Source organism: Gobio gobio, assembly GCF_949357685.1.
Source record: "Gobio gobio genome assembly, chromosome: 22".
Taxonomy (NCBI): Eukaryota; Metazoa; Chordata; class Actinopteri; order Cypriniformes; family Gobionidae; genus Gobio; species Gobio gobio.
Window position 1 is genome coordinate 17473060 of NC_137118.1, and position 25598 is coordinate 17498657.

General features: G+C 40.6%; 1 protein-coding gene across 2 annotated transcripts in view; it reads right to left on the reverse strand.

The window, feature by feature from the left end:
• osbp2a (oxysterol binding protein 2a) overlaps positions 1-25598 on the reverse strand; it is a 69993-nt gene that overhangs the window by 14972 nt on the left and 29423 nt on the right. For both annotated transcript variants that reach the window (XM_079804180.1, XM_079804181.1), the window contains exon 8: positions 25274-25519. In XM_079804180.1, coding sequence (XP_079660306.1) covers positions 25274-25519 — 246 coding nt within the window. The remainder of the gene's footprint in view (positions 1-25273; positions 25520-25598) is intronic.

Below are 25598 nucleotides of genomic sequence, written 5' to 3' on the forward strand. Positions count from 1 at the left end.
GTAACAAAACCTGTGCATCCTCAGAAACCAGATCCAGCACCTGAGGATGTGTCATGTTCTCCGCTTCAAAGGGATCGCAAAAAACTGTTGGCGGTTCCTCCATGTCCCGATGAAGTCGTTTCCATCCGACACTCTTCATCCCAAGTGCGTCATCCAAAACGACTTCCTCCACGCCCCACTCCTCCACCTGATGAAGTGTTTTCCATCCGACACTCTTCATCCCAAGTGCGTCATCCAAAACGACTTCCTCCACGCCCCACTCCTCCACCTGATGAAGTGTTTTCCATCCGACACTCTTCATCCCAAGTGCGTCATCCAAAACGACTTCCTCCACGCCCCACTCCTCCACCTGATGAAGTGTTTTCCATCCGACACTCTTCATCCCAAGTGCGTCATCCAAAACGACTTCCTCCACGCCCCACTCCTGATGAAGTCCTATCTCTGAAACGTCCTCTCAGCCGGAATCCTGAGCTGTTCAGATCTTCCCTGTTTGAGCCACTCATTCTGATCGACATAGAGAACGAGGAGAACGAATACGTGGAGTACACAGGGAAGACCATCCGGGCCAGTGACTTACTCAAGTCTGAACGCCCCCAAACGCCGGAGGCTGAAATCCAACCGAGAAAGTTGTTTGCTTGGCGTGAGAAGGACAGCAAGGTGCAGGATGAAGCGCGGGCGAGTGAAGTGGTGGAGGCCCAGGCATTTGAGGAAGAGGAAGAGGAAGGTGACGCCAGTGAAATGGGAGAATCCAAGGCCATACAAGGCCATTCGGATGATGCCTCTCAGATCGATGAGCTCCCGATGAAGCTCTTCTGTGTAGCCTCTCCTGACAGTCCCAAGAATGAGACCCAGCACGATGTGAAGGTTCAGACAAAGAGCAAAAGAAAAGTGCTACTTGCTCTGTTCACCTGGGCAGAGGAGAAGGCCAAGAAAAAGCAGGAGAAGAAAATAATCAAGGAGAAGGAGAGAAGAGAAAAAGAGTTGCTGCGTGAACGCTACATGAACGATCCAAAACTGAAGCACTTGTGGATCAACAAGCACAACCGCAACTACAAGTCCTCCTAATGCAGACCATCGTCCCTATTCACCTTTAACCTGTGTAAATAAAAAAGTCTGCGTATTAAAAGTTGAAAGATTCATGACTCTTCCTGACTATTAAAACATAAAACATGTGTATATGAAGTGAATCAATTTGAACTCATTTGAATAACCGTTCACCAAGAGCAGCAGCAGAAAGTGAATCATTCAATGCAGTTCATAACAGTGAAGTTCACAGATCAATATTTCCTCTGATGTGGATCCTTCCAATCCATCAACTCCATGCTCGTCTTTTCATGTTTCTTGATGTTTTTTGCAACAACTGTAGCCTATGTGAATTTTTACTCGTCTCATTGCGTCAAAAATTGCACATGATCATATAAATCCATACGTGAAAGTAAATTAATTCATTTAAATTGGCAAGTCCTCTCTTGGATGCAAATAGGAGATCAGAGATGGAAGAAAGGAAAGAAAAAGCCGAAAGGAAGGCTAGGTTAATTTAACTCTTTGGAGTGAAGAAAGGTTGAGAGGAGTAATGTCAAAAACTGACAAAATGTAAAATGTGTACCTGGAATGCAATGCAAGTCGCTTTGGATAAAAGCGTCTGTCAAGCGCATAAATGTAAATGTAATGTTTAGATGCAGAGCATAAAGCTTTAAAATAAGGACACAATTAAAATTAATTGAAAGTGTTTTACCATGGTTGACATGTTCCTCTTATTCAATTTTTGTTAGCCCTGTAATATGTTGTAAATTAATTTTCAGTCATCAATATTCTGATTTCATCAAATTGTCAAAACATGTTCTATCAGTTGTTTGTTGAATTTTACACATGCATTGAGTGACGAATTTTACTCATATAAGGCTACAAGTTTTTAGGTTTGTTAAAGGGGTGGTAAACCACGATTTCACTATTCTAACTTTAGCTAGCGTGTAATGTTGCTGCTTGAGCATAAACAACATCTGCAAAGTTACAACGTTCAAAGTTTAAAGCAAAGGGAGATATTTGCTTTTAAAGAAATCAGTTTCTAAGGACTACAGCAAACGGCCGCTAGGGACTACTACACATTCACCCAGGTTTTGCTGACATCACCAGGCCCAATATTTACATAAACCCCTCCTCCGGGGAATATGAAATAAGGGGGGCGAGGCAATTTTGTATCGCCGCGGGGAAGCGTTAGTAGGCTGTGTTTTTGCCGCAATGCCGAAGAAACGCTGTTATTTTTATCCGGATTGCAGGTCTGGGGTACTTGCTCTGTTCAGCCTTCCTTGGGAAGGGGGTGCGTTGCAGAGCGTTTAACATACAGCATGTTATATGCACGTGTGTTTGAGTCAGCGGGGAATCAGGCGCGCGCAGGGCTCCCTGCATCCACCGTCTTCGCGATTTCAATACCAGATTTGCACAACGTCAGCTGCGTGAAAAAAACACTGCCGGTGCGTGGATGCACGATGCGCGCGCTGCACATTTCACGGAGGACAACACAATCTTCCACAAACTTTGCGAGTTCAATACAGGATATGCACAACGGCTTGTCCTGAAAGCTGGATTTACAAACAGAAGCTGTTTACGAGCCGTTTTCCTGTAATAGGTTGTAGCAAGGAAGTAAACAGATGACAACGCTGTTCTGCAAACCAGTCTGTTTAATGCTCATTCATACTTAACGTTATCCGACGAACACCTATCGTTACAAACACTAACGTTAAAATCTCAACAGCGAACCTGGCATTAGTGTAAATGATTCTTTGATTAGAGCTTTTATGTATTGTTTATCTACAGGCATGCTAAACATGGTTCTGTGTGTGATTTGGCTAACTTACTAGTTAAAGCCAGTGCTTAGTGTTTGTTTTGGGTTAGTTCTTGCGACAGATATTTGGCTATAATCGTTCTAAAAATACAAAAGTTAAAGTGCCATTCAGTAGCGATCATTATAGATCCGCAGTCTTTACTCTCGAGGACTGAACAGGTTCTGCTCGATCATCTTCACTCAAATGTTCTGGGTCTGATTCGGGCGGTAAGGGGCGTGACGTGCACTGCGGTTAGCGAATCACAACACACTGGGCCAGCTAACCAATCTGAGCCCACTGCGTATTTTTGAGGGACTGGCTTCATACAACCCGGAAAGCATCAGACCGTTTTACAAGGAGGGACAGAGCAGTGTAGAATAAAGGTCAAATATATGAAAAATAAGGCAATTTTTTTTAAAACGAAGCATGAACACATGTTACAGTGCACCCCACAAACACAATCAAGCCTTCAAAAGAATGTGTTTTACCACCCCTTTAAACATGTTACTGAATATGTTTGTTTGATAATATGTTTTAGTAAATTATGTGTTTTTAATTAAGATGCATGATCAATTTTGATAAATCAGGGATGGCCTTCGTGAAAAGGAAATTTGAAATGTGACAACTTTTGAACGTGTATTAGGCCTGCACGATTCTGGGAAAAATATGAATCACGATTTTTTTAGCTTAGAATTGATATCATGATTCTCTGCAACGATTTTTTTTCTCATGAAGTGTAATGTTTAATGCACACATGAACCATGACAAAACAATTTGGCAGTACCAAAAATATTTGTTTTGGCACATAGAACATTGACAAAACAACTTGGCAGTTGTTACTTGGCAATTACTCCTCACATCACCACTAGCCTGTTAAACATAAATATATAGCATACTGATACAGTAAAGACAACGTCAGCCGTATTGACAGCAAACTAGGCTACAGAATATTTCGCTCTGTAGACATTTATAATGTTACAAAAGCTTTATATTTCAATATTACTTTTTATTCATCAAAGAATTCTGAAAAAATAAATAAATCACCGTTTCCACAAAAATATTAAGCAGCAACAGTTTCAATTGATAATAATATTAAATGTTTCTTGAGCAGCAAATCATCATATTTGAATGATTTCTGAAGGATCATGTGACACTGAAGACTGGAGTAATGATGCTGAAAATTCAGCTTTACCATCACAGGAATAAATTACATTTTAAGATATATTCAAACAGAAATCAGTAATTTTTTATAATAGTTAATAATAATAATATTTCGCAAATTTGGCCAGGATGCCGTTGTTACACCCCTACTCTTTTTCGAAGGACATCCTGGGATATTTAATGACCACAGAGAGTCAAGACCTCGGTTTAACATCTCATCCGAAGGACGGTGCTTTTTGACAGTATAGTGTCCCCATCACTATTCTGGGGTGTTAGGACCCACACAGACCACAGGGTGAGCATCCCCTGCTGGCCTCACTAAATCCTCTTCCAGCAGCAACCTAGTTTTCCCAGGAGGTCTCCCATCCAGGTACTAACCAGGCTCAACCCTGCTTAGCTTCAGTGGGAAACCAGTCTTGGGCTACAGGGTGATATGGCTGCTAGCATATATACAATATTACCGTTTTTACCATCAATAAGTTATGTCAGATTTAATCAAATTCAATCCGAATAAAAAGACACTGTATGGCTATTAGCAATAAAATAAAATCAGTCAATCAACAAAATCCATCTTTGTATTTACACTTAATGCAGCTCAAACGCCATGAATGGATTTACACTGCAATTATAATTGCATAATCAGTGTTGGGTGTAATGCATTACTAACTCATTAATTCATTGCTGTTATTTATTTACTTTCCCTTCGAAAAAAAGTATGAGATTTATTTCATTAGAGTTACTTCCGATGTAATTCCATTAAATAATGTATATAACAATTCTGTATAAAACAATAGCAGATTTAACATAAAAATTTTACATCTTATTTTAAAATGTAATGTAACCTTATCCTATTAAATAATTTGGTCAGTTCAAGAACAATTTATGCAATTTTATATTATTTATTTGAAATATTTAAACATGTCTATCTTTGTATTTTTCAACTGGTCGAGAATTTATGAAGAGGATATGGAATTTAGAAAATAATCAGTATAAGTAGCCTAATGCATAACGTTTTAGAAAGAGAGTAAAGTTTGATTTACCTTCGCCTCAAATTGATTGACAGGCGATCTGACCAATCGCATCGCCGAATCTGCCGTTTTGTCCGACAAAGCAGTCAGGAGAGTTAGTAGATTAACATTGGTGGACTTGAACTTGGAAAAACGCTGTGTACTGACGTCTTTCCGCGGTTGAAACAACATTTCTTTTAGTGTTCATTCATGTTTATTTCATACTTATCAATGAACTAGAAGGAAGAGATAATCGGTTCACGAGCAGCTTTAACTGAGGCGCTACAGCGACCACGACACATTAAAGAGCCACAAAACGGTATTTATTGTTTAAACTTCTTTAAAGGTCCCATGGCATTAAATTATCATTTTATGAGGTTTTTCAACATTAATATGAGTTCCCCTAGCCTGAATATTGTCCCCAAGTGGATAGAAATGTTGATCTGTGTAAAACCGAGTTCTGGCTGTCTTTCTCTGCCTTTGAGAAAATGACAGGCCAGACTAGCCAATCCTTAAGTCTCCTGGTTTGACGTCCAAGCAGGAACGGTTTCCTCCCTTTCCTCCGCCCAGAGAATCTGGCACGCCCATGCAAACGCTCGAGAGAATAGAGATCATCATTGCTTGTGAACGAGTGAACGCTGGCAGTTTCTCAGTGTTTGGATGTACAAATGAAAACAGAAGTCTTTTTTCAGTTCCTTCTGATCTGTGATCAGTGATATTTCTGATGTGTAGCTAATTATTTATTATTCCTGCACACGCAGCTCTCTCTCTCCAGACAGAACGGTGTTTTCTATCTTGTGAGTCAGTGTTTTTGTACGTCCTCGACGCGTCTATCGGTTCTAAAATGTGCATACAGTCATGAGTTTCTGCTCAACATGGCAGAGTCAGATCTTTAGAGATAAACTTCACACACGCCGAAGCTCGGGCTGCACTGACACGGCCTTCAACATCCCCGACCCCCAGTACTGCATCTGGCCCACAGCGGAGGCACCAAACGCGGCGTGAGATTAAGCAGAAGGGGGGTAAGCGTGAGCATATCCGGGCTAGCCAGCTTTCCCCACAATAAACTGGATTACATTCGATTACTGCTGTTGTGTCTTTGTTTGCGCTGTGTACTCAACGCGCGTCACTGACGCTTTTATTTTATTTTAAAAATAATGCTATTATCAACACTTACTTTTAACTCGTTCATCTCGACAGCTGTAATGGTACTTTGCATGTGTTACAAAGTTCGTAATAATGATGAAGACGGACTCGGTGTGACTGGGACTCGTGTTTATTCAGAACTCTCAAATACAAACACAATAAACTCACGCTGACTGACAGCGCTCTCATAACTCAGTAGTTACTATAAATAACTTTGTTAGCAATCGCTGAGCTCAGTCTCTGGTACATTAGTGATGTCCGGTTCGCGAACGATCTTTCTTTTGAACCAGTTCTTTTTAGTGAACCGAATCAGTTCACCAAATCGGACTGAATCGTTCTAAAGGGTTCGCGTCTCCAGTCAGCGCTGATCCATAATTTACTAAAGTTACTAACTTTCTGACATGAGTGACAGTCCCTCCGACTAGAAATAGACTAATAACCTGAAGTATATGCTGTAACTACAACAGTTCAGACATGCTGAGAACTGATGTGAAGTGAACTCAGGTCCATCCGTCTCTCTGGCAGCAGCTCGTGCCTGATCCTGCCTCGTAGACCTCGTTAAACCACGCCCCCTCCGCTCATTTAAAATGCAAAGATGTCAGCCAATCACAACAGTGGGCGTTTTTACTGAAGTCTCACAGCAGACACGCCTCTTGAAGCAGGGCATTCAGCCACAGGGCAAACAGCAGTATAGAAAAAATGCCTTTTATTTCTAAATTATGACATTTTATGATGTAAAAGTCATACTAACAATATAAGTACACCTCAGAAAACATTATAAAATAATAGAAAAATGCCATGCCATGGGACCTTTAAAAAAATTACAATTTCAAAGTTGAGACTTTGTTTCACATCAAAATGAACTAGCTCTGTCCTGTCTGTCGCCGTGTTGTCAGTGTCCTTTTTGCTCCGCGATGTATTTTCTCGACGTGAGAACGTGTGTGGTGTGAGAGCGCAATGGCTTGTCGGATATAGCAACTAATAGCTAGTAATATATATATATATATATATATATATATATATATATATATATATATATATATATATATATATATATATATATATATATATATATATATATATATATATCAGGGTTTCCGTTGTCCGGTAATTACCGGACATTGGCCGGGAAAAAAATTTAATGTCCGACAAAATTAAATCTTTTCGGTCAAATTGTCAGATTAAAACTGCCTAATAATCCCGGCCCCGCCCCCCTAACACAATCTGAATCGACCGTTTGAAAGTTTTTAAACATCATCGCATGTTGCATTTCAAATAAAGCGCACGCCTAACGGCTATAATATAGACCTAAACCACGAACTATAGAGAGACGTTTTAAATATGGCCAGGCCCAGGCAGACTAGCCTTAAAAGTTTTTTTCAAAGGCCAGACACGAACGAGGATACTGAATCAGGAACGCCTGAAGCCTCAGATGTCCAGAGCCAGACAGCTCCGCCACCACCGGAGAAAAAGCCGAAGTGTAGGGCGTATCGGTCGGAATGGACTGACAAGTTCCCATGGCTAAGATGTCAGGTAGTTGATGGTAACGAAAACATTTTCTGTTCGCGCTGCGAAAAGGCAGGACGACGCAACGGATTCACAAGAGGGTCGAATAATTTGAGAATGTCATTTGTTTGTTCAAGTTCATTTGACAAGGAGTCATTTCACACGGTGGCCAATTTAAATGTTACCAACTAAATGAGACATACTGAGTTTATAATTAAATTTGCTTGTGTAACAACAATGCTATATTCGGATATTTTATGTGAGGAAGGGGGTTGGTTTGTTAAACTATGAAATGTGCAACCAAAGTAAAAAAAATTGGTTGATTGACGCCAATCGGACGTTCATGTTTTTTTTTTCCGTCTATTTGAAAGTTAGGCTAATAAACATGTTGCATATACAGCCTGATTATGTCATTTTTTTTAAGTTACATAAACTGCTTTCAGTTTTTCTCAACTTGAATAATTAAGAGGCGATATTTGACCGGCATATCATCAAAATGTCCGGAAAACGAAACCTCTGCCGGTCACTTTGACCGGCACCATTTTTTTCTAGCGGAAACTCTGATATATATATATATATATATATATATATATATATATATATATATATATATATATATATATATATATATATATATATATATATATATATATATATATATATATATATATATATTAGTGCTGGGCATCGTTTAAAAAAAATTAACTAATTAATCGCACTTTTCTCTGTAATTAATCGCGATTAATCGCAAGTTTTTAATATTTTACGTTTTTAATATTTTGATATTGTAATAATTTCAGTTACTCTCCAAATTAATGTATAAACAATTTAAAGACAGCATATTTTAAATATGTGTTGTATTGTCATATTTTTATGAATGAAGGCCAGTATCACTGATACTAAAGTGTCTATGAAACATTAATGACGTTACATTACAGTATAACTGAAAGCTCCCAATTTCAACATTTATTAGGCTTTAAAAAAAACAACTTTTAATTTAAGTGAACTTAAAACAATCTTTACATAAACCCAAAATAATACATTTTATATTTACCCATGGCCTTCCCTGTTATAGATATACAGAAATGTAATAGTTATCTTTCTTAACTGCATAAATAATAAATTAAATATAGATGAATCATCATTAAAGCTAAAATTTTCTCTGTTCCCGTTGTTCTTTGTTGAACATTAATGACAGGCATCATCAGTGCTCCTGTCACTTTAAGAACAGCCGCGGATCTCATTTCCTCACAACTCTTTAAGTTCATTTAAGACGTTATTTAACTAATTTAAGACTCCTAATATGAGAATACTCAAAATCCTCTGTGTTATTGTTTGTTCAAGAGCAAAAGAGAACTCGATGTGAGCAGGAAACTGACGCGAGTCTATCTATGCGTCGAGTGTGTGTGTGTGTGTGTGTGTGTCCCTTGATTAGCTGACATGAGATGCATCCACACAGACAGGACACTGACACACACACACACACACACACACACACACACACACACACACACACACAGGACATTGGCATACAGCGCGTTCGCTTGTGTCTTGTCACGCTTGGAAGCATTTACATGAATAAGAGCGTGATGATCATGTAACGCTAAGCAAAAATGTTTATAAAAACGGACGCTGCGTTATTTGCGTTAAATATTTTAATTGCGTTAAGCTGAAAAAATTAATCGCCTGCGTTAACGCGTTAATTTGCCCAGCCCTAATATATATATATTAGTGGTGGGCCGTTATCGACGTTAACGTGCTGGGTTAACGTGAGACTCTTATCGGGCGATAAAAAAAATATTGCAGTTAATCTATTCTCAAAGTTGGGTTGGGAGCTGGGTCTATACTACGCAAGCTATGATGACTTTCACCATGATATTTTAAGGCGGATGTATACCTAGCCGAATTGCACTGTAGGGGGCGAGAGAACGAGTCTTCGGACCTGTGTGTAATGCATGCCTACTAGTGTTGTCAAAAATATCGATATTTCGCTATGTATCCATACTGAAATATCTGAAACGATACGATACTCATTTTCTACAGTATCGATATCAGCTGCGCTCTCCTCTCCGATCGACAGCGAGTTGACACGCACCCGCCTCCTCTCATTCAGTCCGGTTAATCCTCTGAACATTGCGAACGGGTGTTCTGCTGGATTTTTGTTAGTGTTGGTGTGATCGGTCTGAATTTCACGCGGGGTTGCACATAACGTTAATTCTACTAATTCCCGCAGATTTCGCGCTCGCATCTGAAGCGCACACACATTAGGGCTGCTCGATTATGGAAAAAATCATAATCACGATTATTTTGGTCAATATTGAAATCACGATTATGTAACACGATTATTTCACATGACTTTGGGAATGTGTTGTATTTATTAAAAATACACCTTTCAACAATTCAATTGAAATTGTAACATTTGTTGTACTTTTTGAACTATTAAAATAAATAATATAACATATATTCGAATCAAAGTATTCACGTAAAAATGATAACCACAAATAAATAAGATCAACAATATGGTTCGGCTATGCTTTTCATGTACGTCTAACATTAGTTTTCAGGTACAGAAATGTATCAAATGTAAAATAACATTGCATATTTGAGTGCATAAATTAAAGATTAATCCTATTAAACTTACAAAAGCTATTCAATCAAGAGCAGTGAGTAATGTCCTTGTCTTTTGTTGTTTGACATTAAACTGACAGCAGTAAAGGCTACTGCCCCTTTAAGACCTCGCGTCTTCTTTATCGACTGTATAAAGTTCACTTAAGGCATATACAGACTATGTCTGCTAAGATACTCATCAAGATGGACATGTTGACATACGTTTTGTGTGAGTTTGTCCGTTTAAGAGCAAGACTTGAAAGAGAACTCAATATTTGCGCGCTGAGAGACGTGTGCGCGCTCTCGGATGACACAGAGACACATTTTCTCACAGCGCGCGCGGCTTCTCATTCTAAACCTAAACCCTAAAGCACTAAACCCGGGTGATGACGGTGAAAACGACTGGTCATATTCGAAAATATGGCAGCACTCGCAATCTCGCATGCATTGAACAAAGTTTACAAAGAGAGAATTATTTGAAAAATATGAAGGAAAAAAATGACGTTTACACGGCTCCCCTGCTCTCGTCAGTTTTTGTTTCTTTATTAGATTGTCATAGGTCACTCTGTTTAATTTTCAAGTGGTTAAACAAATTCGTGGTGTTCGCTTGCGTTGCAGCCACTACCATGTAGCAAATCTTAGCATGTTTCTGCTCGTCGTCTGATTCCTCGAAGCCAAACTGTTCCCAGACAACGGAGTTGGTTTTGCCTTTTTTGCTCACCAAACGCTGCTGTAACTGCCCTCCTTCTGCCATCTTTACTCGCGCCGAGTTTTTAAATTCCAGCGGATGATATATACACGAGACTCACGAACTGAGAGAGATTTGTGGGTTCGGGAGGGGCGGATGTGCGCGTGCGCGTTTCATTCAGAACGCAAGGCAAAATAATCGTTTTTTCTCGATTGTACTATTTTGGTGATCGTTGGGAGGCAAAATCGAAATCGAAATCGAAATTCGATTAATTGCACAGCCCTAACACACATATACCGTAATAAAGCCGCATCTGACATACAAGTGCAAAAATGAGCTCCCTTTCCAGCTTATTAATGGTCAAATACAATCAAAAATGTCTCAATGCCCATCTTGGTGAGTTTTAACGTAAACACAGTAGTAACCAGCTCACAGGAACAGTGTTTGGGATCCATGCGTGCATCAGGTCTTAAAGGGACAGAAGTTATTTATTATTCAAACTACAAAAAGACAAACGATCACTTACGAGTACACATATTCTGAATGCCTTCGGCAGAATTCAAATGATTCATTTTAATCTAGATATATATATATATATATATATATATTTTTAGAGAGAAACTTTCCAAACACTTTGCATAAATTATGTTAGGAGATTAATGTTTTAAATATAACAGTGAAATGTTATTTGATTGAAAAAAATGAAATAATTGGCTACTTTTTAAATATGAAACTAAAACCAGGGAACTGTTATTTCTACTATCTCAGTTTAATATTCGGGGGGAGGGGGGGGGGGGGGTGTTTGGGAAACTTGTTTGGAAACAGTATTTAATTTGATGCCACTAGTGTGAATGTGTGAGTTTGCTGCACCTGGAGCTGCTCAGGTTGAGCTCACTATTGTGACATCATAGTGCGGAGATTCCGTTCTGGAAGTTCTAAACTGCAGCTCTTGACTCGGGTTTGCTGTTGGTGTGTTAGGAGTGAATAGATCGAAAGAATTTCGAGACTTTCTGCAGATATTGACGACAAATATTGAATTTACTTGCAGCATTCAGTGTCCATAATGGCGCTGTTTAGCAGTGTATTTAGACGACTGTTTGAGCGTTTTGCTCACTTCGTGCTCAGAAGGGAGACGCCTCAGAGAGCACAGCAGTGTGCAGCGCAAGAACTAGCGGCAGAGAAACTTCCAGAGCAGTGTGAGGCCTTCGACTCAACTGCCAATGACAGGAAGCGCAGGAAGAGACGCCGCAAGGTACATAAAGATGAGGCTGAAATAACACTCAGCCTTAAGAAGATAAAGAAGAGAAGACGTGTACGCCAGAAAAACAGAGAGATGCACGGTCTGGAAAAATTGATGGAGGGAGGAAGTGAGCTTAGAGAAGCTGGAGAAAAGAAAAGGAAGAAGAGAAAACGGAAGGAACGGAAGCTCACAGAGCCAATGCCACTTCTTGTGAAGGTCAAACCTGTGCATACTACAGTCAGATCTTCCTTCTTAAAGCCAATAGAGGGAGAACTACCAATGCTTCCAAGTGTCTCCGGACACCTCGCTCTACCAGCCGGTCACTTCAAACCCCTGCCGCCAGTAACAAAACCTGTGCATCCTCAGAAACCAGATCCAGCACCTGAGGATGTGTCATGTTCTCCGCTTCAAAGGGATCGCAAAAAACTGTTGGCGGTTCCTCCATGTCCCGATGAAGTCGTTTCCATCCGACACTCTTCATCCCAAGTGCGTCATCCAAAACGACTTCCTCCACGCCCCACTCCTCCACCTGATGAAGTGTTTTCCATCCGACACTCTTCATCCCAAGTGCGTCATCCAAAACGACTTCCTCCACGCCCCACTCCTGCACCTGATGAAGTGTTTTCCATCCGACACTCTTCATCCCAAGTGCGTCATCCAAAACGACTTCCTCCACGCCCCACTCCTGCACCTGATGAAGTGTTTTCCATCCGACACTCTTCATCCCAAGTGCGTCATCCAAAACGACTTCCTCCACGCCCCACTCCTGATGAAGTCCTATCTCTGAAACGTCCTCTCAGCCGGAATCCTGAGCTGTTCCGTTCTTCCCTGTTTGAGCCACTCATTCTGATCGACATAGGGAACGAGGAGAACGAATACGTGGAGTACACAGGGAAGACCATCCGGGCCAGTGACTTACTCAAGTCTGAACGCCCCCAAACGCCGGAGGCTGAAATCCAACCGAGAAAGTTGTTTGCTTGGCGTGAGAAGGACAGCAAGGTGCAGGATGAAGCGCGGGCGAGTGAAGTGGTGGAGGCCCAGGCATTTGAGGAAGAGGAAGAGGAAGGTGACGCCAGTGAAATGGGAGAATCCAAGGCCATACAAGGCCATTCGGATGATGCCTCTCAGATCGATGAGCTCCCGATGAAGCTCTTCTGTGTAGCCTCTCCTGACAGTCCCAAGAATGAGACCCAGCACGATGTGAAGGTTCAGACAAAGAGCAAAAGAAAAGTGCTACTTGCTCTGTTCACCTGGGCAGAGGAGAAGGCCAAGAAAAAGCAGGAGAAGAAAATAATCAAGGAGAAGGAGAGAAGAGAAAAAGAGTTGCTGCGTGAACGCTACATGAACGATCCAAAACTGAAGCACTTGTGGATCAACAAGCACAACCGCAACTACAAGTCCTCCTAATGCAGACCATCGTCCCTATTCACCTTTAACCTGTGTAAATAAAAAAGTCTGCGTATTAAAAGTTGAAAGATTCATGACTCTTCCTGACTATTAAAACATAAAACATGTGTATATGAAGTGAATCAATTTGAACTCATTTGAATAACTGTTCACCAAGAGCAGCAGCAGAAAGTGAATCATTCAATGCAGTTCATAACAGTGAAGTTCACAGATCAATATTTCCTCTGATGTGGATCCTTCCAATCCATCAACTCCATGCTCGTCTTTTCATGTTTCTTGATGTTTTTTGCAACAACTGTAGCCTATGTGAATTTTTACTCGTCTCATTGCGTCAAAAATTCTACATGATCATATAAATCCATACGTGAAAGTAAATTAATTCATTTAAATTGGCAAGTCCTCTCTTGGATGCAAATAGGAGATCAGAGATGGAAGAAAGGAAAGAAAAAGCCGAAAGGAAGGCTAGGTTAATTTAACTCTTTGGAGTGAAGAAAGGTTGAGAGGAGTAATGTCAAAAACTGACAAAATGTAAAATGTGTACCTGGAATGCAATGCAAGTCGCTTTGGATAAAAGCGTCTGTCAAGCGCATAAATGTAAATGTAATGTTTAGATGCAGAGCATAAAGCTTTAAAATAAGGACACAATTAAAATTCATTGAAAGTGTTTTACCATGGTTGACATGTTCCTCTTATTCAATTTTTGTTAGCCCTGTAATATGTTGTAAATTAATTTTCAGTCATCAATATTCTGATTTCATCAAATTGTCAAAACATGTTCTATCAGTTGTTTGTTGAATTTTACACATGCATTGAGTGACGAATTTTACTCATATAAGGCTACAAGTTTTTAGGTTTGTTAAACATGTTACTGAATATGTTTGTTTGATAATATGTTTTAATAAATTATGTGTTTTTAATTCAGATGCATGATCAATTTTGATAAATCAGGGATGGGCTTCGTGAAAAGGAAATTTGAAATGTGACAACTTTTGAACGTGTATTAGGCCTGCACGATTCTGGGAAAAATATGAATCACAATTTTTTTAGCTTAGAATTGATATCATGATTCTCTGCAACGATTTTTTTTCTCATGAAGTGTGATGTTTATTGCACACATGAACCATGACAAAACAATTTGGCAGTACCAAAAATATTTGTTTTGGCACATAGAACATTGACAAAACCACTTGGCAGTTGTTACTTGGCAATTACTCCTCACATCACCACTAGCCTGTTAAACATAAATATATAGCATACTGATACAGTAAAGACAACGTCAGCCGTATTGACAGCAAACTAGGCTACAGAATATTTCGCTCTGTATTGACAGGTGCAATAGTTGAAAATCGATCTTTTTTTTAAAAAAAGAATCTTTATTTTTTTAATGACAATTATATCTGCATTTATGTGAAAACCTAGAGTAATACAATAATTTAGTTCAGTTAGAGAACAGACAATACAAATAAAAACTGAATGTGTCTGCTTAATAAAGCATGATCCGACCGTGAGTCTCGGCAGCGGCAGGAGTCATTCATCAGAGTTTTCAGTTGCGTTATGAACGCCCGAGCGGTCGTGTGCATGTTAGTTTCGGTTAGATAGAATTAGTGATTTAAAAGCCGAGTCGGTGATACAGGTATTACCGGTGTTGTAACACGTCGATTAACTGGTGGAAAAATTTCCTCACCGTCACATCCCTAGCTGATTCTCGTCACTAGGACCTGGGTTTTCATCGATATCCATTTTGTTTATTTCCGAACTACCGCGCTTGCTCGACGAGTGAAACACGTGACTAAAAGGCGCTTTGTCATTAGCTGTGTCCCAAAGTGAAGGGTGCGCACTTCGAAGGCCAGACCAGGCCACTTCTTCGAAGTGCATGAAGGGCGAACCGAGGGACAGGGTTGCCAGGTCTGCACAACAAAATCCCTCCAATTGCTAATCAAAAGTAGCGGAATCACGGCCAAAATGGGCCAGCATATGCCAAAACGCGGGGGGCGCCCACAAATATTGCTAAAGTAAAGACAACTTACACCTGTGGACTATAGGCTACAAACAAAACAACCCACATCAACAGTAAATGCTTCCCAATTCCAGACTTGGCAACACTGAACCGAGCGTCGTTGAATGGGCTGTAGCAGGTGTGTGACAACTGACAGCGGACGTTCGTGAGGAGATTTTAAAAAGAGAAATGGAGCAGAATTTAATTATTTATTTTTTGCTTTTTATGAGTTTTATTGGATTTTGACATGCTTCAAAGCCTGCGATGATGGAAGACCGGACCATAAGCACTACATTTGTAGCATATGGTTAAATATTTGATCGTTAAGTTGCAACTATTGTTTATTTATTATGTTAAATACAACTGTTACAATATATTTTAAACATTTATATATTTACGTCCAAGTCTTTATTTAAGTACTTATTTTTATTCAACTCACATCATCTCAGATGCAATTTTAGCTACTTTTTATGACATGCCAGCCGTCGACCGATTCAGCCCCGCAAACCTGCGGACAGTGGAAATAGGCACTCATCCCAGATGAAGATGATGTCCCGCTGGCACAGGCCTTACCAGGGTTTCTATTGTGCATTACCATCCCGGTCCAGCTCCACCAGCGTCTCCCGCTCAGCTCAATGAAAGTGTAGAAATGTGTTCTTCTGTTTCAGCTGTTAATTTCAATTTCTGTTTTTTCTGATGTTTATTGTAAGCCTATGAATAGTTGTAAAAAGTACTTTAAGTAATGTATAGACTAATTTATTTTCATTTACACATTTTAATTTACATGACAAGGAAATATTTGCATGAACATATGAATTTCTACAAATTATAACGCATTACAAAAATAAACAGAATGTACAGAACAACCACTTCTCTTTTATTTAGCCTACACATTTCAAGTTAACGAAAATGAACAATAGACAGCAATTACTTGGTTTAATTTACAAATAACTTGCATAAAATAAAATAATAATAATATAGCCTATAGTGAAATTGTTCTGTGCATCCCGGCCACGACTTTACATTCAGCCTTTGGAGGAGACTTTCAGTATAATGGACCGTCGTCAGTGAGCGACATTCATTTATTCATTCATTCATATAAAATACTTTATTTTGCAGTTTTCGTACATTTTCACAATGAGACCAGGTTGATTTTGACTTATAGTTTTGAGTGACAGATGTCGTATTTGATTTAGCCTATTTTTGTCTGTGACATTTTAAGTGTTGACAGTATGCCTATGATAAGAAAAAATAAATAAATGATTGCTTGGCCAACATAGCCTTTTACTTCTGTTATCCCCAGTCTCTCTCTCTTTCTGTAGAGGACATTTAAAAGAGAGATTCTGGAAACTAAATCTAAATTTAGCTGGATCGGTCGGGTCGGGAATAAAATAATTTATAGCGCGTGAGCACGGAGTGAATTTGAAACGCGAGCGGGAGGGTGCGGTGCTTAATAGATCTTATTGCGGGAGCGGGACGAAAAAACAGCCCCGCGCAGATCTAATTTGTATTTAAAGAAAGTGCAGAAATAAGAAAGATAAAAGAAAAAAAGAGCGAAAAAGGAGAGAATGGACTGATTCTTCTTCTTGAGAGAATGGTTGAGAAATAAATAACACTTATGCAAGTTAAAATTGGGAAATTATCTTGCCAGGTTGCTACCACGAATGCACTAAACGTTTTGTTTACTTCAAGTTCAAGCGGTTGCGCCAGGCTACACTTGAGTTACCGACCGCTACCGTCTTTCACTGGGAAATTTAAACCCGCGCTGCAAGAAATCTGATCGAGTGCCGCGGGAATGCGGACCAGTCAAATCCTGTAGTCACCAGTGTGCTATGAATTCTGGGATAGGGTAGGCTGCAAAGTTGTGCAAAGATTCCATCTGCTGTACCCTTCCTTTGCCTGAGAAACGGAGGGCGCATTTTGAGTCGCTTTCGACTTGCGGCAGCATTCGTCGTGCTGCTGTGACGTAATCGCACTTCAAATGTGGCCTTCAGAGGTGCAGCTTTCACATTGGGACACCCTTCGTAGTGCCGCTATGACGCAATCGCACTTCAAATGCGGCCTTCGAAGTGCGTGCCCTTCACTTTGGGACACAGCTAAAGACTGAGGGTGAAGCCCTGTCAAACCGGTGCGCAACGTTTTGCTACGGTTTCCGGTTGAACGTCATGTTTCCTGGAAACGGTGTGCAACAGGGCTGCGTTCAGCCCCAACAAAACGTTGCAAAACATTCTCTTTCATCATCTCGTGTTCGAGATCCACCAATGGGAAGGGCATCCGTACCTGACCTCTGCAGAAGCATCCAATTGCACCAAGTCTGGCAAGACAGACAGGAGCGCGCAGCCAATGCCCGGTAAGGCCCCGCCCCTTACCTGCGGGCATATATAGCCTGCACGCGCTACTGTACTCCAGTTGACATTCGCTTCTCGCAATCTCTGCGTGTACACAGCTCGGTTGAATTGACGCTGCTCACTAACTGTCTGCAGGAGGAAATATCTTTTCGATCAGCCTCCGCCAGGCGTGACAGTTTCTATTCCGCCAGGTTTTCTGTGTCTGCTCTCGGAGCCGCCCACGCTCTCTCACGTTTTCCTGTCCCACGGCTGCCCGCCACGGATTTCTCTACGTTTTTTGCCGGTGTGTCACTCTCTATCCCTGCTTCCTCTGCCACAAGCTTGTCACAGGCTGGGGTGCCACCCAAGAGGGCAGAACTGTGAACGGTTTGTGGCCGAACAAACTACGTTTAGAGCACATCAATTATTTAGAGCTTCTGACCATTTGGAAGGCTCTGAATCATTTTCTGCCTCGTCTGCAGGGACATCATGTGCTCGTACGCTGCGACAATACCACGGCAGTGGCTTATATCAATCGTCAAGGCGGCGTGCGCTCGTCGAAACTTCATGCCCTAGCTTACAAGCTGCTGGTATGGAGCAGACGTTTTTTCCTGTCGTTACGCGCGACTCCTGTTCCGGGAATCCTGAACAGAGGCGCGGATCTTCCATCGAGGGGGAACCCGCTCTTCGGAGATTGGCGCATTCACCCTCAGATAGTGAGCATGATATGGATGAGATTCGGACAGGCGTCCGTAGATCTATTCGCCTCGCGCGAAAACAGCCATTGTCCTATGTTCTTCTCGCTAAAGGACTTGGATGCGCCCCTCTGGGTGGATGCACTGGCCCACCCATGGCCCAAAGTGCTGCTGTATGCCTTTCCTCCCCTGTGCTTGATAATTCCTACACTGGCCAGGGTGAGAGAGGGGGGCCTGTCTCTCATCCTGATAGTGCCCTAGTGGCCCAAAGCGCCATGGCTGGAGGAGATCATTCCTCTGTTACATGCTCAGCCGTGGCGCCTCCCCCTCTGCACGGACCTATTGTCTCAAGCGAATGGGGAGATTTATCACTCACACCCGGACAGGGTAGCTCTCTGGGCCTGGCCCGTGAAAGGACGAACCTGAGCACGTTAGGGCTTCCCCCGCGCGTGGTGGCTACTATACAGAATGCCAGGGCCATTTCTTCACGGTCCTTATATGGCTGTAAGTGGCAAGTGTTCAATGAGTGGTGTGATGGATGGGGTCTCACGTCATATCAGTGCTCAGTCTCTGATGTTTTGTGTTTCCTCCAAGACCTTATGGATAAAGGCAAGTCCTTTTCTACTATTAAGGTCTATCTGGCAGCTATCTCTGCTTGTCATGTGGGTTTTGAGGGCTCAACGGTTGGGCAGCATCCTCTAATCCGCAGATTTATGAAGGGTGCCCGCCGCTTGTTGCCAGTCATTAAGGGAACGATCCCTGAATGGGACCTCTACTTGGTGCTGGAAGCTCTGTCTCAATTCCCTTTTGAGCCACTGGGGGATATTTCCCTAAAGTTGCTGTCTTTTAAGACAGCTTTGCTCTTCGGCTTGGCGTCAGCCAAAAGTGTCAGTGAGTTACATGCACTCTCGGTTCACCCCTCGTGCACTAAATTCTCTCTGGGCGGAAATAAGGTTTTCCTTAAACCTAATCCAGCCTTCATGCCGAAATGTTTTCCTGCGTTCACATCGAGGGTATTGGAGCTGTCCGCTTTTCACCCTCCGCCCTTTTCCTCCGCGGAGGATCAATGCCCTGTGTCCGGTCCGTGCGTTACAGACATATTTGGCTAGGACCAGTGCATTCCGGAAGAGTGACCAACTCTTTGTTTCATGGGCTCCTCCCCACAAAGGGGATCCCCTGTCTAAACAACGCCTTTTGCATTGGCTTGTGGACGCTATCATTTTGGCTTACGAATCAAAGGGAGTGCAACCTCCAGGGGACATCAGAGCTCATTCCACGAGGGGCTTAGCCGCCTCTTGGGCTCTGTTCAGGGGAGTATCACTGCAGGATATCTGCTCTGCTGCCAGTTGGGCTTCTCCCCATACGTTTGTGCGTTACTATAGGCTGGATGTTACCAAAACTCCGGTTCTGTCAGGTCCACTAAAGTCAAAAAACACAATAGACAAACATTTAGTACAATTTTTTAATTGCATATTTTGTAAAGATTTAGATTTGGCGGTATGGCTCTGTTCTAAATTCCCCATCCTTTCATGAGCTCCATGAAAAGCCAAGACAGGGAACAGCAGCAGATTCTGGGGACGACCTCCCATTTAACTGGGAGGGCAGAGCAAATCCCCCATTTAGAACAGAGCATGCATCAATGACAACAGAATGACATGATTAAGTTAGTAATTTAAGGAGGAGCTGGGGAGGTGGTGGGTTGCAAAGCAGCGTGCAGCAGAAGCGTCCAAGCAGGCAGATTGAAGTGAAGCTATGCTTAAGTAAGCCGCCCTGTTTGAGAGAAGCCAATTGAGAGCATAGGATCAGCTGAAACAGATCAGCTGAAAGAGGGGCGGAGTTAGAATTTCCCAATCAGCTGATAGCGGAGCTTGACTACGTGGCCTGCCAGAACTAACGCTGGCGCTTGATTAGCACATTCGGTTTTGGAGGTGGGGTCTTCCTAACCCTGCCTTCTCTTGTGTGTGCCACACACATTTCATGCCCTGCTTGTACACCGCAGTTACGTCTGTGTGGCGGGTTCATGAGTATGAGACGTGTCAAGCACCGCCCCCTTGACGTGACCGTCTTTTTCTGGCTAACAGAACCTCACTCTGAGTATATTGGGCAATCGGGAAGCTGTCCATGTCTCTCCCATAGGTGGAGAGACATGAACACGAGATGATGAAAGAGAACAATAGGTTACTGTCGTAACCCCGGTACTCTGAAACATCGAGTGGAGAGATCCACCAGCCTTGCCCCGCTTGCTGCACGAGAAGCGAATATTCTTACTGGAGTACAGTAGCGCGTGCAGGCTATATATGCCCACAGGTAAGGGGTGGGGCCTTACCGGGCATTGGCTGCGCACTCCTTCTGCTTCTGCAGAGGTCAGGTACGGATGCCCCTCCCATAGGTGGATCTCTCCACTCGATGTTTCAGAGAACCGGGGTTACGACAGTAACCTATTGTTTTTTAAACGGAAACGGGGCTGCGTTGAACACCCTGTTCTGAAGGCGCAAGAGTTGCAACAATGGCAGCTGAGAAGGCCATTCTTTGTGTTCTTTTTGAGGAATTTTCGGAGCAAATGAAATCGATATAAATACGTGTTTAATACTGTAAAATACATGCAATCACTGCCCTTACCGTCCAGAATAAAAGACAACATCCCAATCCCATTTAATGAACCTTTTTTTTTTAATCTCCTGGTAATTTTATTTTATTTTATTTTATTTCTTACTTTTTTAATAGCTTGTATTTCTTTCTCATTTTTATGTAAAGCACTTAATTACCATATATGAAATTTGCCTTGCAATGAAGCTAAAAATATAAATAAATACATCATCGTGTTGATATATATGCTGTATTTTTTTTTTTTTTTACGACAATCATGTCTTCTAAACTCTTCAATTGTTGCGTATACTGAGCTGTTGTACACATCTTTATCCATTTGTAAACATCTTTACTTGGACCCATTGTGCGAGCTGTCTCTTTAATACCGCGTGGTTTATACACGTTGCTGCTGATTGGGCTGACATTTTTGACACACCCACCAAACGAGATAAAACGCATCTCAAACCTGTTGCACACCGTTTCCAGGAAACATGACGTTCAACCGGAAACCGTAGCAAAACGTTGCGCACCGGTCTGAGCTTTGAACGTGCCCCTGGTTTGAGATGCGTTTTATCCAGTGTTGCCAACTCTCGCGAGACAAATAAGCAACCGCAGCTTCAAAAGCAAGCCCAAAACAAGCCCAATATTATTATATTATTTATTATCATCAATATTATTTATAATAAAAAAAATTATCAATAAATGAGCCTGCAACATATTAAACTGACACCTCTCGGAGTTTGAAAAGCAAAAACAGATGTGATTTTACAAAAATCATCAAATTGCAATAAAGCACACGCAATATCCTCCAATCAGCTGTGAACAGAAGAGGTTTGGAGAAAAAAAAAGTGACATGAAGGCCAATTATGGTAACCCATAATCGGAGTTAGTGCACATTAGGGGCAGTGAGTAGTGAACACACACACTGCAAACCTTGAAAAAGATAAGCCCTACATCTCAATGTGCATATACTATCTGCCCTAAATAGTATTGAAAATGACTGTCACATACTATTTAGGATGGATAGTATGCACATTGGGACACAGGCAAGCACTAAGGGAGCGCTGCAGTATAGACACATATTTATAATAAAATACATTCAAACCATACCTACTGTTATTATTACTATACTTGTTTTTTTTATAATGGCCTGTAATTTTAAATACACAACATTTTTTTATTTATTAAATTAGGTGCCTCTCTTCCCTGTTTCCTCTCCATCTCTGTACATCTCAGCTGTTGGCATTGTTTGTAAAAATGTATACGTCTATTTAAGTCTACTAACTATTTTACGTGCATTTATAACGTCACATACCTGCACGTGGAACGCGATTTTTCTTCAGAGAGGGGGAGAAGGAGGCGGGATATATGAGGACGGATTACTACAGCACTTGTATCGATGCACTGAATGGCTATTAGCTGAGAGAAGACAGTGTCAGCCAATGTATTGGACAAAACAGTGACCATAAATGTAAAGAAAAGAAGTTGCTTATTATATTTTCCTAACAAGCAACCACACTTTTTAAAATAAGCCCAAAAAACCGCAACCTGCGACTCGTGATTTTTTAACGCGACTTGCAAAAAAAAGAAGCCCAAAGTCGCGTGTTATACGCGGACTTGGCAACTATGGTTTTATCCATAGACTGTTTTATCTCGTTTGGTGGGTTTGTCAAAAATGTCAGCCCAATCAGCAGCAACATGTATATAAACCACGCAGTGTTAAAGAGACAGCTCACACAATGGGTCCAAGTAAAGTTGTTTACAAATGTGTCCGCTACGCAACAATTGAAGATATTAGAAGACATGATTGTCGTAAAAAAAAAAAAAATACAGTATATATATCAACATGATGATGTATTTATTTATATTTTTAGCTTCATTGCAAGGCAAATTTCATATAGTAATTAATGCTGCCTTCACGTGCTATAGGAAATTTGTTAATTCCCACTTCTGAAGTCGTGATTACGAGCACATCCCATTCAAATTTCGAAAGTGGAGGGCGTTCATGTGCAGTTTTTACCTAGGGAACTCGTATTTACGATAATTCCAAGAGCATGTGAAGGCAGCATATTGCTTTACATAAAAATTAGAAAGAAAATACAAGCTATTAAAAAAGTAAGAAATAGAAATAAAATAAAATTAGAATTGATTACCGGGAGATAAAAAAAGGTTCATTAAATGGGATTGGGATGTTGTCTTTTATTATGGACGGCAAAGGCAATGATTGCATGTATTTTGCAGTATTAAACACATATTTATATCGATTTCATCAGGCTCCGAAAATTCCTCAAAAAGAACACAAAGAATGGCCTTCTCAGCTGCCATAGTTGCAACTCTTGCGTCATCAGAACAGGGTGTTAAACGCAGCACCGTTTCCGTTTAAAAACGTTTTGCAACGTTTTGTCAGGGGTGAACGCAGCCCTGAACTTTGTGAGAGCTGTCCTTTCAAAATAAAGGCTGAATATATATATATTTTTTTTTAATCTAAATCATTTAAAAATTTAATCGTGCACAGGGTGAATCGAGATCGCGATTTTATAACGATTTATCGTGCAGGCCTAATCGATGCGATTGGTCAGATCGCATGTCAATCAAACTTGAGGCGAAGGTAAATCAAACTTTACTCTCTTTCTAAAAATGTATGCATTAGGCTACTTATACTGATTAGTTTCTAAATTCCATTTCCTCTTCATAAATTCTCGACCAGTTGAAAAATACAAAGATAGACATGAAACTCGTTTAAATATTTAAAATAAATAATATAAAATTGCATAAATTGTTCTTGAACTGACCAAATTATTTAAAGGGAGAAGGTTACATTACATTTTAAAATAAGATGTAAAATATTTATGTTAAATCTACTATTGTTTTATACAGAATTGTTATATACATTATTTAATGGAATTACATCGGAAGTAACTCTAATTAAATTAATCTCATACTTTTTTTCGAAGGGAAAGTAAATAAATAACAGCAATTTATTAATTAATGATTTAGTAATGCATTACACCCAACACTGATTATGCAATTATAATTGCAGTGTAAATCCATTCATGGCACTTGAGCTGCATTAAGTGTAAATACAGAGATGGATTTTGTTGACTTACTGATTTTATTTTATTGCTAATAGCCATACAGTCAGTGTCTTTTTATTCGGATTGAATTTGATTAAATCTGACATAACTTATTGATGGTAAAAATGGTAATATTGTAAATATACCAGCAGCCATATCACCCTGTAGCCCAAGACTGGTTTCCCACTGAAGCTAAGCAGGGTTGAGCCTGGTTAGTACCTGGATGGGAGACCTCCTGGGAAAAAAATTGCCCATTGCCCTCTGTCCATCATGGCCTCCTATTCATCCTCATATACTGATTGGCTTCATCACTCTGTCTCCTCTCCACCATAAGCTGGTGTGTGGTGGGCCTTCTGGCGCAATATGGCTGCCGTTGCAACATCCAGGTGGATGCTGCACATTGGTGGTGGTTGAGGAGATTCCCCCCTTCCATGTAAAGCGCTTTGAGTACCCAGAAAAGCGTTATATAAATGTAACAAAATATTATTATTATGAATTATTATAAAAAATTACTGATTTCTGTTTGAATATATTTTAAAATGTAATTTATTCCTGTGATGGTAAAGCTGAATTTTCAGCATCATTACTCCAGTCTTCAGTGTCACATGATCCTTCAGAAATCATTCTAATATGACAATTTGCTGCTCAAGAAACATTTAATATTATTATCAATTGAAACTGTTGCTGCTTAATATTTTTGTGGAAACAGTGATTTATTTATTTTTTCAGAATTCTTTGATCAATAAAAAGTAATTGAAATATAAAGTTTTTGTAACATTATAAATGTCTTTCCTGTCACTTTTGATCAATTGAATGCATCCTTGCTGAATAAAAGTGAAAAAAAAAAAATATTTTGACCCCATAATAAGTATTTATTTATAAAGTATTATCATTCATATTATTATTATCAACATTTTGGATTTATTTAATTTATTATTATTATTATTATTATTATTATATTATTATATATAGTCAAATTAATATTTGTGTACAATGAGTGTGGTCTCGGACCTGTTCACAAATGGAGCGGTATCCGTACTCCTCCACGCGGTCCAGCTCATAGGTCTCTCCCAGCAGAGGGTTGAAGGGTTTCCCAGTGCGGTGGATGGTGGTTGAATAGGATGAGACGGAGAAGGCGGCAACCAGACACATCTGCTCCAGAGAGGAGTCGCAGCGTGCCGCCCGGTCCAGGAGCTCGCTGTATTCAAGATCCTCCGTCAAACGCTGCAGCATCGAAAGCGGCTCGTTGAAGTTCACCTGGAAGTGAGGATTCAGACACACTCAAATCCATGTGAAGATTCAGATATCAACAGTCAGCTACACAACACACCAGATC